The sequence below is a fragment of the Schistocerca americana genome, chromosome 2 (assembly GCF_021461395.2).
Source record: "Schistocerca americana isolate TAMUIC-IGC-003095 chromosome 2, iqSchAmer2.1, whole genome shotgun sequence".
Taxonomy (NCBI): Eukaryota; Metazoa; Arthropoda; class Insecta; order Orthoptera; family Acrididae; genus Schistocerca; species Schistocerca americana.
The window spans coordinates 304,767,472-304,787,813 of record NC_060120.1 but is presented as its reverse complement, the minus strand read 5'-3'; the positions used below and the strand labels follow the sequence as shown (position 1 = coordinate 304,787,813).

The window sequence follows — 20,342 nt, the reverse complement described above, 5'->3', positions numbered from 1 at the left end:
TGATGTGTAGAGAGGGACTGAACACTGCTCATATAATTCACTGTATGAATGGGAAAAATTTTAAGAAATCATGTAAACGATCAGCTACTTTGCACACATTTTGCCGATAGAATGTACTATACTTGTAAAACAGACTAGTTCCGTAACATAGCATGATGTCACAATTATTATTCACAGAATATGCAAATAATCAACAGGGGGTGGAGGAGGAGGAGGAGGAGGAGGAGGAGGAGGAGGAGACCAAAAGTACAGACAATGTGAGAGGAAGTATTTGATGCTTAAGCAAATAAAAACTTTCAAAGTGAATATATTACAAAAACCAGCATAAGAGTAAACACAGCAACTTGTTCACACTGAGTAACAGTCAAATCACTGAGAACATGCAGCATACATTGCTTCACAGAATAAATACTGCATTCTCTAATTAATTCTGTAAGCAAATCTTGAAGTAACGTAAATACTTAAGCTTCCCCCCCTTCCTGAGCTACCAATACTGCCAAATAGAATGCGCCATAAATATATTCGTAGGAAAATACCTGATATAGTATGTGTTTTGAAGATAAGATTACTTTTGTTGGCTCTCACAGTATTATATTTTTACACACGAATCAAAACTACATCTTCAGTATAGATCAATCTGTAGAAAGGTCAAAGAGATCTCTGGTAACTAAACAGCTACTCCTAAATCTGAACACAAGCTTCTGTTGGTTAACAGACTTTTGAGCATAGAGATCTACTTTAAAACACAAAAATCAGCAAATGGAATGTCTTGTATTACTTGTACATCACTCACTCCCCACAATTTAATAATTATTTTACTTATGTGAGTTATTCATTGATTCTACTTTATCATCCTTGGAACTGCAGCAGCTAAGGAACTCATTATAATTGCAACATCAACATCATATTTGATTTTACATATTTATGTCAGAAGTGAATTTGTTAACAACATGTTCCGTAAAATCTACTCTTTCATTTCTTCTTCAATAAAAAAGGAACTAAAAAAAAATTAGACACCATTTATATATTCTAACGGAATTCTCTACTGCTCTCTGTAATGTTCTTGGCATTCCCACTGCTACATTTTTAACACATTTATGACTTAGGACATGGCCCTTGTTAAAACCCAAAAAACGCAAAAATCATAATGTGCATTATCAATAATTTTTATTGGTTTCGGTGTAATCACTGCTTAGTTCCTTTAGTGACATGGCATTACTAAATTTGTGCTATGATATAAATTACACCATTAACAAAGGGTACACAGAGCAGGGTGTAAAAATAAGCAGATACAAATTAATCTTGAGTTTCTGCAAAGTATATTTCCTGATCTTATGTCAAATAAATAAGGACAGTTCCCACAATGGCAAAAATACCATAACAAGGAGACATCCTTCATTATGCAACCTCCTCTACCTTCACATATTCTCTTTTCATCTTGAAGTGCTTGCAGTTTAGACACTAATAATTTTATGTCACTGCAATCATCACATTAAAGTTAAATGGTGAAGAGAGAAAATGTTTTCTCCTTTTTCCAGGTGTAATAGCCTCAGACATCAAGAAAAATGTAAATCCAATTACTGAAGTAAGTTGGTGCTTGAAGTAAGATTGTAAAGTGGACACCAAAATAAAAACATTTTCATAGAGTACAGTAAAGTTAAATGAGGCGATGCTGAAGTAATGAAATCAAGAAATGAGACACTAAAACTAGTAGAGGAGTTTTATAATTTGGGTAGCACAATAACAAACAGTGGCAGACACATAAAGTACATAAAATGCGCAGTGGCAATTGCAGGTAATGCCTTTCTGAAAAATAATGTTAACACTGAATATGAAAGTAGGTGGTAGGAAGTCTTTTCCGGAAGTATTTGTTTCAAGTGTAGCCTTGAGCAGATTAGGAATGTAAACAATAAACAGTACAATCATATGTAAAGCCTTTGCTGCTTCCAACTGATTTTTGTAAAGCAGAATCAGAAAGAAAGAGTCTACTTCATAAAATACCATCAGAATTTTAGAAACTGTTAAATTCAAATTATAAATAATGAAACTTCCTCCAACATTGCACAACATTTCAGTTTTCTGATTACTCATGTATTGTGGTCCTGCAAATGAACACAAATATAATGTCATTATATATTCAAGGATTTGTTACACAACTTTTTAAAATCTCATGCTTTAGAATAAATACTACTCACTGAACCAATCCTATTACAATTGGCTCATCCACGTATGCTGAATTGTACTTTATTATGTTTATCATAATTGAAAGAAATTCATGTGTCTTCCCAATACTTGTGAAAACAGACATCCACTCCAGCATAAAACGTGGTATTTCTTCTTCAAAATATAAAATATCTTTCCCATTATCTGTGAGAGACTGCAGCAGTTCAAATCTAAAACAAAATAAATGAGAAAATTCATAATCTTTTAGGAAACAATAGGTTTGAAACCAAAATAACCAGAAAAGAAGCAGATCACAAGACACACAAAATTCGCTGTCAGTAATATTTCTCCTGACATTTCATCAACTGTTTTTCAAACATCTGTATCATTTTTCTGGTGACGATTGGATCTTTGTATTCAGAACTACTAGTTTTTCAGCCACTATGTAGCTCTGCATTGAAGTATTTACCATATCAGCCCATACAAACCTGTTATAGATGCATGCAACAATGCCTTTCCTTTTCTCTCTATGAATCTCTTTAATTCTTGGCACACCCACACTGTATGCAAATGCAAAAGAACATTCACCTCTCTTTATTAGAATATCCCAAGAACTGGTTACAAAATTATGTACTCTACAGAGTATCTTGTCAAGAAATTAAATAAGGAAAAATGAAATTCAGTTCTCATATTTTTTTGTAGACAGCAAATACAAAACTTTACAATACACCAAAAAAATAAAAAACACTGAAATAAGGAACTGAAAAACTGTTCCACACAAATTATTTGATTTATTATATTTAATCTTATTATGCTCCAAGTTGTTAAAGATAGTTTTTTCTGCTATGATCTTTTGCATATCCACTGATAAGCAAAGTTTGAGCTTACTTCCTTCTGTCATGTACTGATGACTTTTTGACCAAGACAGAGGCTGTCGGAAGCAAGCAAGAGCACTCCAAGTCAGGTCACTGGTGCAGATGATAGCATTTAGGTTACGCAAGGAAAACACTTTGCAGTTTGTGAACTGCTGACACACTGTGCAGCTGTCCCAAAGTAGAAATTTCAGCAGAGCTAACAGGTAACTGCATACATTGTCTAGATGCTGTTGTAAGGTGCCACTTTAGACTGTTGTCAGAAGCAGGCATTTTCTTGTATCTATAGCAACTTTGGTTATTCTTGAGAATCACAAAGTCAACAGACTGGCACAGGTTTGTGAGACACATAAAATGGAGAAAACTACTGAGACAGCAATCCCCACTCACAAGGTGGAAATCTGCACCCACAGGGCAGAGCACAGTGATGTAAAGCACTGTTGTTACTAGCCATAGAAGGAAGGGCAGTGATATCTAGCTTTCACCTGAATGCTATTGCTGCCAAAAAAGGAGTTTGTAACTATTAAGGCCAGGAACACCCTGCCTACTGAGTAGGAGAAAGCGAAGGACCTGAATGTGGTTGGCTCAAACCACAGACAGATGCAAAGTCACCTGCAAGATTGGCTGATGCCTGGGAAGTGGACCAAATGCACAAACGGAGAAGCACTGTGCTGCTAGAACCCTTTAAAAACCCCAGATTTGTATATTCAAAGCTAGAAAGGTTTGAACGCCAATTCCGTAAACTCTATGCCAATCTCAGATAAGCTCCAACTTAAGTGTTTTCTCATTTGGAGTGCTGCTCTCAAATGCTTGCATTTTAATATTCTCCTATTGACTGATAATTGCTATCTTCTGTTAGTTCTCACCCCCTGAATTCAGACGATGACTTCTGAATTCAGACGATGACTTCTGTTCTACCAACAGCTGAACCATTTGCTTTTACTTGAGCCTAGAAATGGCTTTCAGAGTAGCTTAGTCTGAATGCAACAAGTAAATACTACTCAGTTCACAGAGTTCCTTGGGTCTCCTACAAGCATCTTGATCAATACCCAACTTAAATAGATGCCTGTGACAGCATCTGCACTGATCCAAGCTATCACCTTCAGTCACTGCAAATTTGTCTTTCTGCATTTGTTTCTGACAACTCCAATATTGCAGACTGAACTGAAACTATCTCTAGTCTATGTCAGAACATGACACTTGTCCTGCTCTCTCAAAAATGATTTGAATACATGTGGACTAGAGACAAAAGACGCCATTATTACAGTTTCCCTTCCAGTTCTTTCCTTCTGCAGAATATGTAATGCAGACAGAGGTTAAGAAATACTACAGATGTATCCAACATATAGCAATTAGAATAAAGTCACTTTACTTGTTAGGCCACATCATTATAAAACACCGAAACAACTAGACTACCAACATTTCAACTATCTTTTCAGTCCTGAACAGGACTACTGCAAAGATCAAATGTTGGTGGTATAATTGTTTTTGTGTTTTATAATGATACGTCCTAACACCCAAATGAGTATTCTAACTGACACTCGCCATGGAAGCCTACGAACTTATTTATCAGTTAGTTATAACATACATTATGATCATGGAAATTTCAGGATGGAAAAAGCAAACAAACCACTCACTTTCAGATGAAATGTAGTTGATACATAGGTATAAAATACAGCTTCAGACAACAGTGCACTTGTGAACTTGTTCTGACAAATACAAAAACACTTCTCAGGTTTGCCACAAGATAATATTGTGCAAGTTCTATATTACTGCATCGATACAAAGTTCATATAGTGACAGCTGCTGTTGTCACTTCTGCAAGGTGCGACTGATGATAATAAGCAGGAAATACACATGCATGGGAAGGCACTCACAGTTGGATGACAGCAGCACTCAGAGTGCACCCTACTGGAAGTTGAAGATAGGCCTTCTGCACGTGCACAAGGGGCAATGACTGAGCTGCCAAATGCTCCTTCCATTAAAAGCTGATTTAAATATCTAATCATGAATCAGAGGTTCTTGCTTCTGCTGTGTTATTAAATTAACAGCCATGTCAGGATTGCAGGCACTGTCTAGCTGAAAACCTGCATCCCTGTTAATAAGATTGTCCCCACACAGATATGTATGATCCCCATAAAAACAGTAGCCCACTGCAGAGGGGGGAGAGGGAGGAGAGAGGGAGAGGGAGGAGAGGGAGGAGAGGGAGGAGAGAGGGAGAGGGAGGAGAGGGAGGAGAGAGGGGGAGAGGGGGAGAGGGGGAGAGGGGGGAAATGGGGAGAGGGGGGGAGAGGTGGGAGAGTTGGGAGAGGTGGGAGAGGTGGGAGAGGGGGGAGAGGGGGGAGAGGGGGGGGAGAGGCGTGAGAGGCGGGAGAGGCGGGAGAGGGGGGAGAGGCGGGAGAGGCGGGAGAGGGGGGAGAGGGGGGAGAGGGGGGAGAGGGGGAGAGGGGGGTAGAGGGGGAGAGGGGGGGAGAGGGGGAGAGGGGGAGAGGGGGAGAGGGGGGAGAGGGGGGAGAGGGGGGAGAGGGGGGAGAGGGGGGAGAGGGGGGAGAGGGGGGAGAGGGGGGAGAGGGGGGAGAGGGGGGAGAGGGGGGAGAGGGGGGAGAGGGGGGAGAGGGGGGAGAGGGGGGAGAGGGGGGGAGGGGGGAGAGGGGGGAGAGGGGGGAGAGGGGGGAGAGGGGGGAGAGGGGGGAGAGGGGGGAGAGGGGGGAGAGGGGGGAGAGGGGGGAGAGGGGGGAGAGGGGGGAGAATGGGGGGAGAGGGGGGAGAGGGGGAGGGGGGAGAGGGGGAAAGAGTTAGGGAGGGGAGAGGGGTAGAGGGGTAGAGAGGGGGAGTGGTGAGGGAGAGTGGGGAGGGAGAGGGGAGAGGTGGAGGGGGGAGGGGAGGGGACAGAGGGGGAGGGGAGGGGGAGAGGGAAGGGGGAGAGGGAAGGGGGAGAGGGAAGGGGGAGAGGGAAGGGGGAGAGGGAAGGGGGAGAGTATTTCAGTGACTGTCTAACTGGTGAAAATTTCTGAATGTGAGAAATGAAAACTGATTTTGAAAAGACAAATGTATTTTTTTCACAAAATCTTGTGTGAAATTATGAGAGTAATACAGAGACAAATACATACGTGCCGACTGATAACTACAAATTACATATCTAATTACCATATCCTATTTACAGATATAGGGGCAGATAACCCCCAGGTATGAGCTTAACAATTTGCATTGTGTGTGAATAGTTTACCTCAAGCATCACTATGAAACAAGGTATTTCAAACCACAGTTAAAAATTAATGCTGAGCACAGAATTAAGCACTAAGTCTCAAACATATCTAGCAGCCTCTCATGTTCATAAAAGAAAGTAAAAGCATGAAACTATTCTTGGATCTTACACTAAATTCAACAGCCCAAATAAAAACACAGCAAAAAATTACCTCACAACGGTATCTTCAGGTATGTTATGCTCCTTAACAATTCTGAAGAAATGAACGCGCATCATTCCCAACTTATCATACTGTCCCTGGACAAGACTTCGTATGAAATAAAACGTTGCATGGCGATGTTCTTTAGGAATGTCTTGACTTAACAGATCTTTCACATCCAACCATAGTTTCTCAATTGCAAACTGTAAATCAAAATGCAGTAATGATTAATACAATTGTTGGAAAGTCACAAAAAGTTTTTTAAACCAAACATTAGTTTTTCAGTAGTAACCACATTTGTTAGTATTCAAACGAACACAGTCATTGCTCAAATACATGTGTACAGCACAGATCTGATCATCCCTATGACCCAGCAACTTTTTCTGTTCGTAACATATTAAAACTTGTTAGGATATTACGAGCAGAACACTGGCTCAGTTTTAGTAATTCCAGGATGGGGATGGGGCAGGGAAGTGGAGGAAGTGGGATAAGCACTCCCTATAAGTGACCACCTCGTCTTCTCAGAACTGTGCACCAAGTTGTGAAATATGAACAAGCTTCCAGGTGAGGTTTACAATGCTACTACCAAGTGTTAGAACTGTCACATACCGAAATATCAACAGCTATCAGAGGAATAGTTTTATGAGGCTAGTGTCAACAATCATGAAACAGTCACAAATCTCAACAGTGGATGAGGAAAACTCAATAGACATTTAATCAACTGAAATGACAAGATCCAACATAAAAAAATAAATCAATTAGTGATTTACACCCCATAAAAAAAAAATTACATCACAATGACACTCATATGGTAAGCCCTTGTCCTCATTAGCATTTTTGCATGTGCTGATAAAATTATTTTGGTGATCCAGAACAGTTTTTTTTTCCACTTAGTGTCAGTTTGGTCACAGATTATTTTACAGACTTTTTGTCTATCGTGATAAAACTTGGCATTTGTAGTACAAGTGGGAGCTCACATGAGCTGCAGATCATACATTTTTGTTGCACAATATACTGACATGTTTCAATGGCTTCAGTGGTGGCAATGTCCTTTTTTCTCATATGTAATATGTTCTTAAGAAACTAGTTGTTAGCCAGCCTCAAGCAACATCTGCTTACTTGCGTGTTAAAGAATTGCACTTGACCTCTTGAGAGAGAAGTTAGTAGAACTTGGAAACAAAGGCCTCATGTAGATAATTTCGCTTGAAGGGTGTAAAACTGTGCACTATTAGACCAAATAATACTGCTTCTAGTGGCACAAACTTCAGCAGGTTGAGACAAAGTGCCAACAGAAATTTATCATGCTGAGGTATTGATGGAATTATCACATGATAGATGGGACTGGATACTTTCCTAGGGTGACAAGCTGTTCCTGAGATGGGCATGTGCCAGCAGCAGTTGTCTCGATTCCCATGAAGCTCACTTCCACAGTACTAATAATGCACTTGGCAGAGTGGCAAAAAATACTCTAATATGAAGTCTGTGTTGTTCTGGGGAAGGTGATGCAACAAGCACATCAACAATGTAGGTGAAACTGAAGTCTTGGTTCCTTTAACACCTTTTCAATAAATCTTCGGAAAGCCTGAACAGCACTGAGCAGATCACAGGATACATAGGGGAACTGCAAACAGTGCTATATAACCATTTTATGTGTATTCTTGGGTTGTCAAGCCTTGACAGAGTCCAGCATGGAAAATACATATGACTGGAAGGATGACACATTAAATCTTCAATGTGTCACACCAGGTAATGGACAGTAACTGTCCGAGCATTCAGTACTCTAAAATCACCACACAATCACCAACAGGCTAGTTTGTCACCAAATACAGCAGTGACATACATATGCTTTCCGACAGTGGTGCAGTGCCTGCCTCAACCAATGTGTGCAATTCCACCTTGGCAATACGGAGTATGTCGGGACCGCAAGATACTGCGTGTGAGAGAAAGCAGGAGGGTTGGCTGTAGTCCATATGTGGTGCACTGTTGAGGGGTGTAAGGGGGACTAGTACACCTGCTGAATACACATTTGACGAAAATTCCATTAAGAGGTGCAAGAGATGAGATGGTCCTGAGAAGAAATGCAGAGCTGGATCACTGCACTGAATTTGCTGACCGGTTGTCAGTACTGAAGCTGTTCACCCAAGATGCAATTACACCACATGTCAAATATGAGGTCATAGAATGACCAAAAATACAGGCCTATAGTGGAGTGGGTGATGCCAGTGATGATAAAGTGCCACCTGAAATCTCTCCACAAGCCTTGGTTTAGATTTAATGTTGCCCAGCACAGGTTGTAGTGGTGGAACTATTTGCTGCAAAGAGATCACAGCTGTTGAGTGGTCTCTGTTGCCTCTGAGCTTGAGGGAATACAAATACATCGGAGACTGAGTTTGCTAAAAACTACAGTTTGGTGGTTTTATCTGTCACCACTAGGTACCACAGTTGTTAATTGAGCTCCTGTTGCTGGCATGTTCACCCACAGGCCACAAAGGCTACCATTCGCATTTCCCTGACCAGGAGTACAGTGATATGCATCCCTGTGACCTGCTTCTGAAGTATACCTGACCAACTTTCCTCTCAACAATGTAGGAAAGGATAGAGTGCTACTTAATGTAAAGAAGAGACATTAAGTTGCAGAGAGGCACAATTAAAAGACACTTATGTTGCAATTATGTGTAAAAGATGAACAGTAGACTGAGCACAACTTTACTCCACGGAAGCTTTAACAATTTGAACACAGTATTTAAGTAACATTCAGCAGAGAACCAATTATGTACACAAAGAGCAGTAGAAATAAATATATAGAACTGAGACCGAGCATTGCTTGGTTAGCCTTAAATAGACTGGGGACCATGGTGGACTCTGGCATCTCACATGCACAAGTCCGAGGTGCCCTCTGTGGACAACATAGACTGCCACATGCATGGCCTTTTGAAAGTAAGCGCATGCATTCCTCCTCCCTTAGGGAGTCACAGATTCGAGACATCCATGCTGTCCTCCTCGTCTGCTGGGCTCTGGCTGAGGTGGCTGCTGCATAGCGAGTGCACGGCCTGAAATGCTTCAGACGCCGACACATTCTGTGTCCCCCCTTTCCTGTGTCAAACCATAGGGCAACACCGCAGCGACACTGGAGCTGTTTCCATGTCGACCTCGGGCATTGGCTCTGGTAACGGTGCTCGCGTTGCTGATGATACTGGGATCAGTGGTTGCTTAGGAATGGCTGACAGAATCCCTGATGATGGTACTGGAAGCAGTACAGGAACTGTTGATTCAGCCACTGAGGACAGATGCCCTCACCCATGTGGGAGTGGAGCAGCAGCAGGTGATACGATGCCCAATGTGGACAGGCTCGGAGGTGACTGTGTGCCACAGGGGACAAACGGCCGTCCACACGAAGGCGAAGCTGATCACGGTGCCATGAGCAGAGGTCATCCTCAGTGTAGATGTCACAGAGATGCCTCCCTCAGCATCTGGTGATGACAGTTGGAAGGCATTTAGGGCAACGTCTGGAACTGTGTGCCCAGACAGCCACACCTGGCCGAATGAGGCGCAGTGGTTGCACAGGTTGATGTCCAGTTGGAGGACGCAGGAGGTGTAGCAGTGTCCTCGTCTGGTGTCCATGGCATAGCTCCACCAGGCTCGAAACAGTACAAGGAGAGAAACCAATCTAAGACAATGTCGGACAAAGAGAAGGCAGAGTTTTGAACATTCACACTAGGTGTTCTGCCTCACTGTTACGTTGTGGATGGAATGGCGGGGCAAGGTAGTGACAGATACAAGTGGAATTGCGAAGTGGACTGCTTTCAGACACTAACTCTGTGGACAAGCCTTCTGGACAAGGCTGTGACAGTGGCAGTTGTGGATGTGGAAACAATGAAGAACATATGGAAAACAATAATATGCATCAATGACCACCAGCCAATAAGCGTCAAGAAAGTGGCCAGCAAAATCCACATGTATACGGTCCCATGCATTCGACGGCACTGGCCAAGGAGATGACAACGCCCGGGGAGCAGCTTCGTGTGTCACACACTGAACAAGAGGCAATCAGTTGGGTGACGTTCACCATCCAAGAAGCCGGACCAAAACACATGTTGATGGTCCAACACCTTCATGCATGGTACATCCTAATAATCTGTATGTAATAAATGGAGAACCTGTGAACGAAGCACCGGGAAGATCAGTACCTGAGGGGCCTCATAATCCATGTCTAATAGCAGAACACCATCCACAACAGAGAATCGATGTTGAAAAAAGTAATAATTATGGACTGGGTGGAACGCACAACAAGCTGGTGAATCCAGCCAACCACGTTGTACAAAAGTTACGACCGTCCGCAAAACGGGATCCGAAGCCACAGCCTTCACAATACATGTACTAGTTACAGGAAAACCATCAACCATCCACTGTGCAGTGACATCAATGTGGAAACACAACAGTTCCTCCGAATCGTATCCTGGGTCTGGACCGACCAGCAGGCAGGACAAAGCATTGGTATTTGCATGTTGATTTGTAAGCCAGAAATGAATCTCGTAGCTGTAACTTGAAAGGAAAAAGAGACCAACATTGAATTTGATGTGCCGCTTTATCTAGCAGGATGCAGAAGAACTGAATAAGGAAGCCAATGGTTTGTGATCAGTGATCAAGTGGTATTTGGTACCCTAGAGTAAAACATGGAATTTCTTCATAGCACATACACTGAAGAGCCAAAAAAACTGGTACACCTGCCTAATGTCATGAAGGGCCCCCACGAGCACACAAAAGTGCCACAAGATGACGTGGCATGGACTCAACTAATGTCTGAAGTAGTGCTGGAGGGAACTGACACCATGAATCCTGCAGGGCTGTCCATAAATCTGTAAGAGTACGAGGGATTGGAGATCTCTTCTGAACAGCATGTTACAAGGCATCCCAGATATGCCCAATAATGTTCATGTCTGGGGAGTTTGGCGGCCAGCGGAAGTATTCCTGGAGCCACCCTGTAGCATTCTGGACGTGTGGGGTGTTGCATTGTCCTGCTGGAATTGCCCAAGTCTGTTGGAATGCACAGTGGACATGAATGGATGCAGATGATCAGACAGGACGCTTACGTACATGTCACCTGTCAAAGACATATCTAGATGTATCAGGAGTCCCATACCCCTCCAACTGCACATGCACCACACTATTACAGAGCCTCCACATGCTTGAACAGTCCCCTGCTGACATGCAGGGTCCACGGATTAATAAGGTTGTCTCCATATCCCTACATGTCCATCTGCTTGATACAATTTGAAACAAGACTCATCCGACCAGGTAACATGTTTCCAGTCATCAACAGTCCAATACCGATGTTGACGGGCCCAGGCAAGGCGCAAAGTTTTGTGTCATGCAGTCATCCAGGGTACACAAGTGGGCCTTCGGCTCCGAAAGCCCATAACAATGGTGTTTCATTGAATGGTGCACTGATGGTCCAGCACTGAAATCTACAGCAATTTGCAGAAGGGTTGCACTTCTGTCATGTTGAACGATTTTCCTCAGTTGTCGCTGGTCCCGTTCTTGCAGGATCTTTTTCTGCATGTAGCGATGTTGAAAATTTGATGTTTTACTGCATTCCTGATATTCATGGTACACTTGTGAAATGGTCGTATGGGAAAATCCCCACTTCATCGCTACTCAGAGATACTGTGTCCCATCACTTGCGCGCCGACTATAACACCATGTTCTAATGCACTTAAATCTTTATAACCTGCCACTGTTAGATCGATTACTGCTTCTACAACTGTGCCAGATATTTATTGTCTTATATGGGCATTGCCGACTGCAGTGCCATATTCTGCCTGTTTACATGCCTCTGTGTTTGAATACGCAAGCCTATACCAGTTTCTCTGGCACTTCAGTGTACAACGGCGAAAGCTTCCTTTTCTATCTGAGAGTATCTAGTTTGTGCAGGAGTAAGCACTTTTGAGGAATAAGCAAGACACACCAGAAACTACTATGTCATCCAGATAGTTTGCGCAACCTGGCACAGACACTGTAAGTTGTTCCAAAAAATGTTGAAAAATAGCTGGAGTGCTGGCGACTCAAAAAGGCAACTGCAAGTAGGGGTATTGACAACTAACATATGTTTTGACTCTGTATCTAAAGGGAATTGTAAATTGGCAACCAACGAGCCAAGTTTTGAGAATACTGACCACCTGATAACTTTGCAAAGAGTTTATCTGGTGCAGTATCGGGTACATATCCACTACAGATTTTGCACTCGCAGGAACTTTAAAATCACTGCAGATGCCTAGCTAGATCATTCACTTGATCCAATAAGCTGAAAAATGACAGATTCTGTGAATCGATCTCATTAATCTTTGACTTGTTGCCCGAATGACACTGGAACTCGATGGGCCTGGAAAAAACGAGGGCAAGCAGAAGGTTTCATGGTAGATGGCAATGAGCACTTGAAAAATTGTTGGCACACCCCAATGCAGAAGAGAACAAAGAGGAAATCTCAAATCCAAAAAGATTCTCAGTAAGTGTGTTACCTGCAACAAGAAATGTTAAGTGAACAGACTACTGACCTGTAGGTCACTGGGCAGAGAAATGGCCAAGGATGGAAAACTAAAACTTTGCGTTCTGCCTTACGGCAGGTCTTCTCAGGGGGGAAGCCTCATCAGAGAGGTCCACCGCATGAGCGTCTAGGGAACTGATTCCAGTGGTGGTTTCCCGTTGCCTTCCACTGATGATGATGAAATGATAATGAGGACAACATGACACCCAGTCCCTGAGCAGAGAAAATCTCCAACCCAGCCGGGAATCAAACCCGGGCCTCTTGGCGTGACAGACCGCTGTACTATCGGGGCGGCCGACGATGGAAATACTCTGTTTATTGCAATTTACTACCTTTCATGACACAGGGAGAAATAGAGGGGAGCATAAGTCTATACAAGTTTGGGAGTTTGATGAGGTTACTGCAGCTCCTGTATCCACTTGCACATGCAGAACTTTACGAAAAATTGTAACATCAATGAAAAGCTTGTTTGGTGCAACAGAAATAGCTGATACAATGTTTACATCCATATCCACATCAGGACTGTTGCGCTGAATTTTTGCATTAAAAACAGAAGCAATGAGACCTTTTTTGTTGCAACTATGACAGGTAGCCCAGTGTTTTGGGCAGTCTGAGCGTTCATGGTTAATGAAACAATAAGGGCAGGAAGGGAGCGTGAAATGCAGATGTTGCTGTTTACTGGCCTGCTTACTATGTTGGTGCAGCTGTGCTGGGAGCAAGACCAACCTCCTTGATGCTGCTATCATGTGCGGATTACTGCAACAATGTCTTTCCCATGCGAACTATCTGAAGCCTGGTGTGGAGGAGAGGGTTGGATTGCCACTAACTCACACCATGACTTAATTCGGTTACCTGCAGCTCAACATCTCGAACAACTGCGCATTAGCTAAAACCTCAGAGGGATGGATTTTCACACTGGAGGGCATGCTCCCGCACCTCACAATCCAGAGCTAAACGGATGATAGCATCTCTAACCATCTGATCATCATACGGCTCTTTATGCACATCGGACATAAAATGACAATGAAGACTAACCGATGGAGTTCGGCTGCTGATGCTCGAGAGGATTGATATGATTGCTTCCTACAGTGGTAAAACTCAACCTGGGATAGAACAACAGAGGTATGCTTGCAGTAGTATTTTGAAAGAAGTTCACATATTTAGTCAAACATTAAAGAAGATGGATCTTCCAGAGGGACAAACTGACATAGGACTGGATATATTCTTGGCAATATCCAAGAAAGGAACAAGGCACAACATAAACTTGTGTCAGTAATCCAAAAAGCTTGAAAGTGTTGTCAGACATTTCTCATATGAGTCCCATTCCTCAACGGTCTCATTGTATATAGAAAAGGTAGACAGATAAACCGTGGGGACAGTGGAGGGCAAAACAGCAGGTGACAGAGACTGAGGAGCATGTTGACTGGACATAACAGAAGCCAATGATTGAAGTATCTGAGTCTGATTGTTCAGGACCTGAAATTGGTGGTACAATGCCACGGTGAATGATTCTTGCTGTTCGAACAACCAACGTAAAATGTCCTCCGTAAGACCATCAGCCATTGTGAAATACACAGAGGACCAACCAGAGGAGAAATTCATGCAGGGAACAGGACCACACTCACGGCCAATCATGTTGTAACTTCGGCTACCGGTAGCCTTAAATGGACTAGGTCCTCGGCGGGCTCTGATGGTGATCGCACACGTTAACACTGCCGCATGCATAGCCTTTTGAAAGTATGGGCATGTGTCACTGCAAATTACACAAACTTTCTGGCCACAGTCTTCATCAGGAAAAGAGAAACAGAGAAACCACACCCCATGTATACACACAAGCAAGCACACCTCAAGCACACATGACCGCCAGCTCCAGCAGCTCAGACCACTGCCTGGCCTGGCTCTGGACAAAAGCTTTATGTAAGCATCTTTTAAGTGTGCCTGGCTGCAACTTAACATGTCTTCTTCATGGTAAGCAGCAATCTATCTTTTCCTATACTGCTGATATTCCTATGTCACACAATGCACTTCTACTCCCGGATATAAAAAACAACACAGCTGCAGCTGCCATATCACTAACAGCAGGCAGAGGCCAACTCGTGAGGTCCATCGCTAATGCAATAGGTTTTAAATGTAGTACACTTCACTGTTGCTGACTTACACGCAACACAGTTTGCAGCTTGTAGAAATTTTACAATGGTGGTGTTCTGGAAGTATCTGCTGCCAAACTTGGTATTTCTTTTCTAAGGTGGTGACCTCCTGGTGGAGTCTCTCAATCCTAAAGTAATTCCTGCTGCTGGTACAGCAGCTGCTGATCTTTTACTGTTGCTGACACAGCTGTGCCACTAGGTGCTCCAAATTTACGTCCAATGGTGGCAGACTTAATATTTATGTTCCGGGGATTGTTGGCTCTCAGTCTTGTGGATTTCCAGCACATGCATCAGTGTCATCACTTGTGGGATACAATTATGCCTGGATAATAGCAGCCTACAAATTTATTTTTGCTACCTTATACATCGTAAAATTCAGAACTAGTGTCTGGCTGGGTCACCACATAGGTGCAGTCTGGCTTTCTTATTGCAAGTAGTCTCCCCCAGCACCTACACTGCCCATTCCACGGTGTGGAAGTGTGGGAGACTGAGACTCAGTAAACATTTTGATCCCAGATGATGGAGCTATCTCCTCTCTCAGCTTATAAAATAATTGGCCGAACCTGTTGTGAAGAAATTTGCATCCACAGTATCAAAAGAATATTTTTAGGAAAGGAATTTCTCATCTACTTTGTGCCTTTGGCAAATTTTTACCCATTTTTCACCCAGTAAATAGTTTTACCGACAAGGAAACATCACCAACTTGACCTCATACTTTAAGAAAAAAAAAAAAAAAAACACACACACTTGCAAGATATCAGCTCCAGCTATCAATCCTACATGAAAACTTGGGCCATTATTTTGATACTACGCAGTTAAGAGTGAGTAAGAATGCCACGTTCACAGTGTCGGTGAACCCAAAACTGATAGTGCTTTGTTTCTTATATCAAAGTGTGCAGGTTCTAACCTGTAACAGGTGCCAGAGATCTCTTTACTTTAAATACTTTTATATTGTAATTCACAAATGTAGCAAAAATTTTTGAAATAAATAAGTGTTTCATCAACAAAGCAGTGCGGTACTAATTATTAATGAATCTGTTTTGTGTTATTTTCTTTGGACTGAAAAGCTGACACTGTTAAAGTGAAATACATCCACAGGAGTTGCACTTTTCTTCAACATCATTGGCATGATTACATTTTAATTCAAAAATCAGTAACACCATAGACGAGTTGTCAGCACAGCAGAAACCATGTGAGGGGCCCAGGTTTGATTCCTTGCCGGGTTGGCAATTTTCTGCACTCAGGGACTAGGTGTTGTATTGTTTCCATTATCATTTCATCCTCATTGACACACAAGTCGCTGAAGTGGTGTAAACTAAAAAGGCTCACACCAGGTGACCAGTCCACCTGATAGGAGTCGCTATCCACAGTTCTTTAGTTGCTTCAGCTTTTTCATTTTGATCTTGACGTATCTACAGAGTGGTCCATTGATCGTGACTGGACCAAATATCTAATGAAATAAGTGTCAAACGAAAAAACTACAAAGAACTAAACTTGTCTAGCTTGAAGGGGGAAATCAGATGGCGCTATGGTTGGCCCGCTAGATGGCGCTGCCATAGGTCAAACGGACATCAACTGCGTTTTTTTTAAATTGGAACACCCCTTTTTATTACACATTCATGTAGTACATAAAGAAATATGAATGTTTTAGTTGGACCACTTTTTTTGCTTTGTGATAGATGGCGCTGTTACAGTCACAAACGTATGGCTCACAATTTTAGACAAACAGTTGGTAACAGGTAGGTTTTTTAAATTAAAATACAGAATGTAAGTACGTTTGAACATTTTATTCCGGTTGTTCCAATGTGATACATGTACCTTTGTGAACTTATCATTTCTGAGAACGCATGCTGTTACAGCGTGATTACCTTTAAATACCACATTAATGCAAAAAATGCTCAAAATGATGTCCGTCAACCTCAATGCATTTGGCAATACGTGTAACGGCATTCCTCTCAATAGCTAGTAGTTCGCCTTCCGTAATGTTCGCACATGCATTGAAAATGCGCTGACGAATGTTGTCAGGTGTTGTCGGTGGATCACGATAGCAAATATCCTTCAACTTTCCCCGAAGAAAGAAATCCAGGGACATCAGGTCCGATGAATCTGCGGGCCATGTTATGGTGCTTCAACGACCAATCCACCTGTCATGAAATATGCTATTTAATACCACTTCAACCGCATGCGAGCTATGTGCCGGACAACCATCATGTTGGAAGTACATCGTCATTCCATCATGCAGTGAAACATCTTTTAGTAATATCGGTAGAACATTACGTACGAAATCAGCATACATTGCGCCATTTAGATTGCCATCGATAAAATGGGGGCCAATTATCCTTCCTCCCATAATGCCGCACCATGCATTAACCCGCCAAGGATGCTGATATTCCACTTGTTGCAGCCATCGTGGATTTTCCATTGCCCAATAGTGCATATTATGCCGGTTTACGATACTGCTGTTGGTGAATGACACTTCGTCGCTAAATAGAACGCGAGCAAAAAATCTGTCATTGTCCCGCAACTTCTCTTGTGCCCAGTGGCAGAACTGTACATGATATTCAAAGTCATTGCCATGCAATTCCTGGTGCATAGAAATATGGTACGGGTGCAATCAATGTTGATGTAGCATTCTCGACACTGACGTTTTTGAGATTCCCGATTCTCGCGCAGTTTGTCTGCTACTGATGTGCGGATTAGCTGCGACAGTAACTAAAACACCTACTTGGGCATCATCATTTGTCGCAGGTTGTGGTTGACGTTTCACATGTGGCTGAACACTTCCTATTTCCTTAAATAACGAAACTATCCAGTGAACGGTCCGGACACTTGGATGATGTCGTCCAGGATACCGAGCAGCATACGTAGCACACGCCCATTGGGCATTTTGATCACAATAGCCATACATCAACACGTTTAACATGGGTAATGTAACACAAAGCAAATACCGTCCGCACTGGCGGAATGTTATGTGATACGTTTGTCACTATTACAGTGCCATCTACCACAAAGCGAAAAAAGTGATCCAACTAAAACATTCCTATTTCTTTACGTACTACACAAATATGTAATAAAAAATGGGGGTTCCTATTTTAAAAAATGCTGTTGATATCCATTTGACCTATAGCAGCACCATCTAGCAGGCCAACCATAGCGCCATCTGGTTTCCCCCTTCAAGCTAGACAAGTTTCGTTCTCTGTAGTTTATTCGTTTGACGCTTATTTCGTGAGATATTTGGCCCGGTCACGATCAATGAACCACCCTGTATGATTAAAATAGAACATATACCATATGTGTGTGGGGTTGACATATTATGTACTCTTTTCACAAGAAAAAGAAAAAAAATGAGGTCTTGAAAAAGATTTCAAAGCACACTGGGCACGTGTGATGTTCTACATTGTCCTCTTTCCTCACCTTCAACACCCTGCAAAAAGGAGAGTGCTGGTTGTCACTCTGTTGGACAGCAGTTCATGCGTCAGGCAGCTGCAATTGGGCAAAGCGAGTGACAAATAAACAGGGAGTGCAAAAGTTCAAAAGCTGTACATTCAGGTCATAGCTGCACACCACCAGAAAAATGGCCCAAATGTTTGCACGAGATCAATTGCTAGGACTGGTGTTTTGCTAGTGTCCTTTGCTTCTCCCTACAATATGAGATCAAACTGCTGATGTTTCCTTGTGAGCCTGCATTTATAATTTTGCTTAACCGTATCATACTGCTGCTATCTGATCATAAGAGTCAGACATACAATTTATATTGTGCCTCATATGTATTTGACAAAAAACTGCCAAATTTAGAAATCCTGTCCTATTCTGGACGGCACTATCTGAGAGGTAATCAGTGTTGAAAGTTGTTCACACGCGCACACACACAGAGAGAGAGAGAGAGAGAGAGAGAGGGAGAGAGAGAGAGAGAGAGAGAGAGAGAGAGAGAGAGAGAGAGACTTCCTAGTACATTCGAACTCCTAATGAAGTTTAAAACATTTACTGTTATGTACATGTGTGCTGTCAGAACTACTATTGTACGCTTCGAAGTTTATCACTGAAATAAGACACTTGAAGATGTTTAATGCATCACTCATTTAGGTCTACAGCCTCAAACTTTCTATATTCTGTGTACATATAGCCCCCCACATTCCCTTGTATTATCCCTACAATAATGTGATACCAACTTTTATCTGTCCATTTGCATCTCTTCAGTTTATCTGATTTCTACGTGATTATTTGTTGTGCATAGCACATCTGTAGAACCTAATACAAACTCAAATCTTAGCAGCCTCTCATTTTATGCAATTTTCTGACTGGGGTGGTTATATAGTATTACATTTTTACTTTTGAACATGTTGAAATGCAGTCAAAATAAATCAAAATGATATGTTCTGTTGTGTGAGTTGTTGTTGTTGTTGTTGTTGTTGTCTTCAGTCCTGAAACTGGTTTGATGCAGCTCTCTATGCTACTCTATCCTGTGCAAACTTCTTCATCTCCCAGTACCTACTGCAACCTACATCCTTCTGAAACTGCTTAGTGTATTCATATCTTGGTCTCCCTCTACGATTTTTACCCTCCACGTTGCCCTCCAATACTAAATTGGTGATCCCTTGATGCCTTAGAACTTGTCCTACCAACCAATCCCTTCTTCTAGTCAAGTTGTGCCACAAACTCCTCTTCTTCCCAATCCTATTCAATACTTCCTCATTAGTTATGCGATCTACCCATCTAATTTTCAGCATTCTTCTGTAGCACCACATTTCGAAAGCTTCTATTTTCTTCTTGTCTAAACTATTTATCGTACATGTTTCACTTCCATACATGGCTACACTCCATACAAATACTTTCAGAAACGGCTTCCTGACGCTTAAATCTATACTCAATGTTAACAAATTTCTCTTCTTCAGAAACGATTTCCTTGCCATTGCCAGTCTACATTTTATATCCTCTCTACTTCGACCATCATCAGTTATTTTGCTCCCCAAACAGCAAAACTCCTTTACTACTTTAAGTGTCTCATTTCCTAATCTAATTCCCTCAGCATCACCCGACTTAATTCGACTACATTCCATTATCCTCGTTTTGCTTTTGTTGATGTTCATCTTATACCCTCCTTTCAAGACACTGTCCATTTCGTTCAACTGCTCTTCCAAGTCCTTTCCTGTCTCTGACAGAATTACAATGTCATCGGCGAACCTCAAAGTTTTTATTTCTTCTCCATGGATTTTAA

The 20,342-nt window shown here is 42.2% G+C and overlaps 1 protein-coding gene across 2 annotated transcripts in view; it reads right to left on the bottom strand.

Moving 5' to 3' along the window:
- The window catches only part of LOC124592129 (tuberin), a 303,826-nt gene that overhangs the window by 263,265 nt on the left and 20,219 nt on the right, over positions 1 to 20,342 (bottom strand). For both annotated transcript variants that reach the window (XM_047131806.1, XM_047131807.1), the window contains exons 3-4: positions 6,452 to 6,642; positions 2,196 to 2,393 (exon numbers count right to left, since the gene is read on the bottom strand). In XM_047131806.1, coding sequence (XP_046987762.1) covers positions 2,196 to 2,393; positions 6,452 to 6,642 — 389 coding nt within the window. The remainder of the gene's footprint in view (positions 1 to 2,195; positions 2,394 to 6,451; positions 6,643 to 20,342) is intronic.